General features: G+C 34.5%; 1 protein-coding gene across 19 annotated transcripts in view; it reads left to right on the top strand.

Annotated features, from left to right (window-relative positions):
• Positions 1-7,500, top strand: part of FOXP2 (forkhead box P2) — a 402,265-nt gene that overhangs the window by 346,512 nt on the left and 48,253 nt on the right. For all 19 annotated transcript variants that reach the window (XM_074539930.1, XM_074539911.1, XM_074539921.1 and 16 more), the window contains 2 exons: positions 3,073-3,286; positions 4,891-4,995. In XM_074539930.1, the coding sequence (XP_074396031.1) occupies positions 3,073-3,286; positions 4,891-4,995 (319 nt within the window). The remainder of the gene's footprint in view (positions 1-3,072; positions 3,287-4,890; positions 4,996-7,500) is intronic.

Genomic DNA, 7,500 nt, shown 5'->3' on the forward strand with positions numbered 1-7,500 from the left:
TCAGGTTTTCTCTCACATTAAGCTATCCCCATAGATTTCCCTCAGCGCTCCTACCCAATTGCATTGATATTCATTGTTTAATGCAACACTCATTCATCTGCTAGCATAAAAACAGAGAAAAAAACATTTTTAGTAGTCCTTAGGAGTAAACAGTTCTTTTAAAGACCTTTCTTTTACTCAAAGAATTAAGTCCAGCTGAACTCATAACAAAAAAGATTGGTAATGAAGAAATAAGAAATTACAAAATTTTATAGTTAAAATATATATGGATATATAGCCATCCATGTAACTGTATATGAATATATAGTAACATGGATGGCTAGAACACTGAAAGTAGCACGACGTATTTGTGTTTGTAAGTTATTGGTCATAAAGAGTCCCATAAACCACAAATTATTATTGGCAAAGTCTGAGAATATGCATATTACAAGTACAGCTGTGAGGTTTGCATATTTAAACAGTATTTTCTTCAAGTATAATTTCTGCTTTTAAAGAACAGGAGTGTTTCTCATATTTACTTGATGGTCAGGTATCACAAATAAGATGCAGTAGGTGTTTTAGCATATATTTTCTGACCAGGTCTTCACAATGCTGTATCCAAAACCAGTGATTAGCTGTGAGTTATTTCCATGTATTGTTGCATTGATGCTAATTAAATGTAAAGAACTGTAAATCACAGCAGTAAAAAGCCCCAGACAAACTAAACAAACAAAAAACCTCCAAAACACCAAGTCTTGATCGATCCATGTTGGAAAAAGAAAAATTGATGGTTTTTATAAGTGATGGTTTATTAAGCATTTATTGAAACATAAAAATAGAGTAGGTAGAAGTTAAAAGAGTTACAAAAGTAATATTAAAATCCCCAAATTCTTGGTGTTTATAAATTTCATAGGAAATCAGTATTTGACCTTTTTATTATAGTTCGTAATTTTTATTCCACTCTTGGTCCTCTTTTTGATCCTTTCCCCTTAAATATATTGTGGGGAGGGCATTTTAAGGGTTGTCACAGGCTATGAAACTTTAAAACTTACCCTACTTTTACATCCAGACTGAAATGTCTGTCAGCCTTTTCACAAGCCTCTAGTAAAAAGAGAGTTGGACTTTTTTAGACACAGATACGACAAAGTTGCCATAATTTACAATTAATTACAAATCCGCTTATTAACTTTATACTTTTTAAGTCCCTTGCCCGTAATCCTTTTATCCTAAAAGGCAGCCTTTCAGGGTCCTCTGAAGAAGTGATGAAGTTACCCAGCCTGAGCCTAGAAATTTCTTGCTGCTTTAAGAAAGCCCCAGGTGAGCTGGGCAGGGCCAGCGTGGCAGGAGTCCCTGCCCGTGGAGAGGCCATTGCTGCCAGCCCTCCTGCACCCGCTCAGCTTGGGGGGCAGCTCTCACTCACCTCACACAGCACCCCCAGTTTGCTGATCTCAAATTAAATTCCTCTCACTAGAAGACATGGTATCTGCTCACCTAAACAGATGTTTTCATTCTTGGGTTTGGTGGTTTTTTTCAGTACAGAATTAGTTTATTTTTTTAACAGCGGGAGGAAGACTTTGAAGTAAATAATGTACTTCGTATATCCTGCCACCTAAATGAATACATTATTTCAGTTTGATTTGTGACTACATTTGCAGATAGCTGTTATTTAGAACACTAAAGTGGGTTTTTTGCAGTGTTGCTGGAACATACCTCATGAACTCAGCAGTAATTACTTACCCTCATTAAACAATTGCTACCAGTATTACCATCACTCCCATTACCCATCTCTAATGCAATAAATTGGAGCCTGGCTTCTTTGCTTGCTTCCTAAAAACCTAGGGGTTTTCTATACAAGTATGATATAAAGTCCAGTTTTAGGACTTGCAATCAACTTTTTTTTACTTTTTCCTTATCTGAGTTTGCCAATGGGTGTTGGTATCTAAGGTAAAGATGCAGGACTCAAAGCAGTAATCTAAAAATGAGCTGGTTCATAATTAAAAAAAAAATCCCAGCCACCCACTTTGTTTAATACTTCCTCCAGAAATTAATATTTCTGTAAATAACTACTAATCTATTTTTAATAGTTTTGAATACTTCATGGTGAGATAGCTACTGAGAAGAATTAAAGAACTTCCTGTGCTTTCTTCATAATTTTTATTGAATCTCATTCAGTAGTCTGAGTTCATATGTTCTCAAAATAAAACATTATCTAATAAATAGATGTGCCAAGCAGTAAAAAGCAGTCTTTACATTTTTCTACTGTATCTTATTAACCTGAATGAACAGATGCTTTCTAGTACTTTTCAGGACCAGAAATAAACAAACAAACAAATAAAACCCTAAAAAACCCACACACAATATTTTTATTCAAACAGCATCAAAATTTTGAATGTTTTGCATTCCAGCACATCGAGATGACCATGACCATGTTACCTAATTTTGGTTGTTGAGATGAAATAGAGAAGACAGATTTTGAGATACCCCTGGAACAAACCGTGTTAGGCTGAAGAACCTGGCTTTGAAATCATGAGATCTCTGGGCTTCATATTCTTTCCTGCATTTAATCAGTATTTTTCAAAAGTGATACGTCAAACTTACAAGGTCTGGCAGTGACAGAACTTGTATATATTTCTGATGAGCTATTCATCTTTCAAAATCTGGTTTCCTATCTTAGTTGCATCTTTAGTGCCAAGAAAAGAGAATGCTCACAGCCTTTCTCTTGCCTGTGTTTTGAAGTCTTTACTTGAGGCAGAAGCATATTGTACTGTAGGTTTCCATGACTTCATGCAAACTTGAGCCAGACAACCCTAACACATATATATGAATACATTCAACATGCTTTTTGTGACCAAGGATGAATCCTGGAAACTACAAGTTTCCAGGCTGCAAGTGGAGTAGAGAGCAATTTTAAGCTCTCTTTTGTTTTATGTTTATGAATTTATGACTTTATGAATTTATGTTTTACTACATGTTGATTGTGCTGGTAAAACAGCATCAGCTTTATTGTTGGCATTAATCCATTAATAACACTGAGCTCACATATATGAAACTCTTTATGTTGTTATATTAGTGAGGCTCTCTTTCATTTTATAGCTGGCTTAAGTCCTGCTGAGATTCAGCAGTTATGGAAAGAAGTGACTGGAGTTCACAGTATGGAAGACAATGGCATTAAACATGGAGGGCTAGACCTCACTACTAACAATTCCTCCTCTACTACCTCCTCCACCACTTCCAAAGCATCACCACCAATAACTCATCATTCCATAGTGAATGGACAGTCTTCAGTTCTAAATGCAAGGCGAGACAGGTAATTCTGATGGGATTTCAACTGTGCTTATCATTTGACGTGAAGCGGTTGTATAACATCTTAAGTCACATGATTTCCAATCAAAAAATAGCTCTTTATAGAGGTTTATTAAGAGATCGTGGAACCTGATCTTCCAGAATAGTTTATCAGTAGGGCGTAATTTTCTGTAATAATGTCTAACTGTGCAGACACAACAAAATTACCTGCATGTGGTTTTAGAACTCATGAACTTATGATTGTTTGGGTAAAAGTTAATCACAGAGTCAAGTGGGCTGGTGTAGGGGTGTAAATGCGCATTTGTGGGCACTTTTTATAGCTGCATAGTTTCATTCATGTTTAACACACCTGGCAGTCAGGCCCTTACTGTTGAATCACACTCCCGGTTTCATTGACAAAGTAAATCTATATGAGTTGTCAAGGCTGTAATTCAGTGCAAAGATTCTATATTAAAAGTGCTTCAAAACAGTATATTAAGACAGTTCTCATGTTGTTTATTTCTTGTGAAAAGAACCACTAAATTTTCTGTCTTTTATGCATGACAGTAATGAAGTTGACATATTTCCTATAAATTTTCCATGATGCTAGTGTAATATAGTGGAATTCCATCATACGGATGAAATTAAAATCATTTGTAGACACACTGACAGATATTATTTACTCTTCCTTAATTTCAAGTAATGGTTTAAATACAAGAGTATGTAATATCTGTTACACTTACCAGTAAATATATTAGTGTAATGAGATATACTACATCTCAATATAAGATGAAATTTAATTGTGTGTATATAACCTAAATTGTAAGTAATTGTCTTTTCAAAAAATTTTCTATTTAGTTATTTTAATACTTAGGAGACTATGATTTAAGTCTCTCTCATGCTCATATGACTGTGAGAGCAGTTTTCAATCATTATTTTGTATTATTTAAAAATCTGAAAACCTTTGTAGTAGTACTTTTAGTTATTATCACTTTTTTGTTTATATCTCACATAATGGTTCTTTGCTTCAGTATGTCACCTACATCCACAGAATAATTCCCTGAATTTCTTTGATAACTCATCATGGATGAAACAACTGCAGAAGTTCCAGAAAAAGGCATGGAGTACAGCTAGGGATATTTATGAAGCCACATAGTTAATGAAAGCAATACTTGTGAACAAAAATATTTATTAATGGAAGCAACTTTATTTTATACACATTGAGCATAAAATTCAAATATTATTTTGAACATTCACAATATTCAGGAATTCTGACTGTCAGTCTTCAATATTTACACTTAGAATTGATCATTTCTGAGTGTATTTTTTATTTATAGGTAAATGTTACACCAAGGTCATATGGCATAATTAGCATATGGTATTATACAGTCATCTTATTTTTTCATCCTTTATTAACAGTCATCTTTGGCTCTATTTCTTCTCTAATTGGAACATCATCTAGCCTTGGCAGTTGAACTATTCAATAGAACGATTAAATTTTTCTGACTGCTCTGAGCTAAATTGACCTGTTTTGACCTGTTTGTCACTGATCGTAACCTGACAGGCGCTAGCAGCCTCCAACGATTATGGCTTTTGAGATGAATCTGATGCCTTATTCTTTTGCTACAGCTCGTCACATGAGGAGACTGGGGCCTCCCATACTCTCTATGGTCATGGAGTTTGCAAATGGCCTGGCTGTGAAAGCGTTTGTGAAGATTTTGGACAATTTTTAAAGTAGGTGGATTTTTATTCGTTGGTACAAAATGGTTCACGGCAAGGGAAAGTGAAAGACAGCAAACAAAGTTTTACTGTAAACCATTTCAGAGATTTTTTTTTGTGTGTATTTCATGCAACTGGATAATCGAGGCTATCGGCAGAGGGTCAAATTGTTATCCTTTCTTTCATGTCGAACACTTTTGCAGGCCTTTCAATAGCACAGTGTTTAATCCTCTTATTATCCTTTACTGAAATGGAGCCTCAGAAAATTTGAAGAGATGCTTTAGATTTTATATTGGATAGTAGGAGTATGAAAAAGCACTTTTTAAATTCTGACAGTTTGTATGAAGTGGGAATTACTGTGTATAGTATAAATAAAAAAGCACAAAGGCCTAAGCATGACCATTTAACTCTTACTTGCTAATCTATTTTTGCTTTTATTCTTGCATGTGCACAAGGTACATAAAAAACCCACAGTGTACAGGTGGGTTTGCACCTTTCAGGAATGAAAAGTAATGTCATTGCTTTTTCAGCATTTGGTTTAGCCAGCTATTTTCAAAATCATAGCATTTAGGAAGTGACACAGCTTTTCCTTTTCATCTGCAGCTTCAAACTGCAATGGGTTTCTGCAATTTTTGCTTTTTGTTTATTTTAAAGTATTTACTAGTATTTCTGTGTTCATTTGAATTTTCAACAGCAGCACTGATTTGCTACCTGTGTACATTATGGACTGGTCTTTGTTAGAAGAGCCATACTCATTTGGCATGCAATAGATCTTAATGGAAAGCTACAGATAGGCTTATATAGATGAGTAACTTCAGGGGCTGAGACTCTTATGTTGTCATGGTGCAGCTAACAGGGTGAATGAACTGTTTCATGCTTCATCAACAATTAAGTTAATTAGCTCATTTGAAATTGCACTGCTTTGTTGCCAGGATGTTGGCAGCAACATCAAAAGATGTGTTTACAAATGGCAAACTACGGGGTATATAACAGAAGCACCTTAACAGCAGTCCATACCCGCTCAGTATTACAATAACTTTTATAATAGAATTATGGCAATACTATTCATAAAGTATTTGCAATGCTTTCTCTGTCTTTCAGTTTTAAATTAAGTAACTTACACTGACTTGCAAATTGTATGTAGGTATCACTCCTGACAAATTTTTGTTTATTAAGTAGAATGTCAAAACAATGGCTTATTATTAAAGAAAACTGTATAGGATTTAAAAGAACCTGATTTACATAAGTTTGTATTAAAAGGAAAATGAAATCTCCCAAATTCAATGTAGTGTTCTAAGTATTATTAATAATAAGAATTTAAACTCATTTAGCTTAAGCATTTTCCTTTTCAAGAAAAACTACGTTTCCTGAATACGTCCATCCATCCAGCCTATAGTGATGCTAATTCTTTGGGCAGACTTTGCACATCTATTATGTCAGGTCTCTTGTTATAATCCATGATCAGTAAAACCATTTTGATTAAGGCAGTGTAGTGCCAGGTTTACAGATGCTCTTGCTTTCCTCAACCAAATAACCCTGGAAAATGTGAAAGTGACACATAACATCTTGATAATTCTGGTGCAGAAGCAATAGGGTTTACAGCAGTGTCATGGCTTTTTGTCCTATACATCAGCACAAGCTGTCCTAGAATATTTTGTTATTTCTTCTTTTCACTCAAGTCTGTTTACTGTGCCCTTAAAACAAATAAGAAGTCATGATGCTGAATAGGAGAGTTTGTTTATGAAATAGAAATATTTCTTCATTTTACACTAGCGTTAAGATGGAAATCAATACATAACCTTGCATTAGATCCTTTAGTACCTTTTCATGTTCAAGCTAATGCAAAATCCCCATTACAATTAAAAAACATTTTCTTTCAATTAAATATCAACTTTTAGTCCGAAGATTGACCATTTTTCCAACCCATTAACTTTATAGGGGATGACAGGACTAATGGCTGTAGTTTTTGAGGCTTTGCTCTTAGTCTAATCTTTGTTGCAATGTTTCAGGTTCTCTGACTTGAAACAATATGATACCTGTGTTAAGAGAGTTAATGCAAGTATACTGTACCAAAATGAAATATTAATAAGGTACTCTACCCCAATCTAGTAGTCTGTATTTCTGTAATATGCTTATGACAACTTTGAAGAGTGCCTGGTTTATGAAGTGACCTGCAACTTCTGCTCAGAAAATAGTTTACCTAGAAGCTTGATCTAAAAGAAGAAAAACAAGCAGAAGCTCCAAGAAAGAGGATTAGGACAGAAAAGACCAGTTTGGCTTCACTTGGCTAATCAGGGAAATGATTTAGGTTGAAGTGACAAATAACTTTCAACAAATTACTTAAAGCTACAAAAAGCCACTTTCACCCTCACATTTTATTTTAAATCCAACTGGAATTGTTTATATTTTTAAAAGTAATTTGAGGACATTGCAATTAGCTACAGTTCTTTTCAGGTATTCTGAATGGTTCAAGAAGTTTCACATTAAGTGAAACTATATTAATGCTAGGAAACATATGCA

Source organism: Zonotrichia albicollis, chromosome 4 (assembly GCF_047830755.1).
Source record: "Zonotrichia albicollis isolate bZonAlb1 chromosome 4, bZonAlb1.hap1, whole genome shotgun sequence".
Taxonomy (NCBI): Eukaryota; Metazoa; Chordata; class Aves; order Passeriformes; family Passerellidae; genus Zonotrichia; species Zonotrichia albicollis.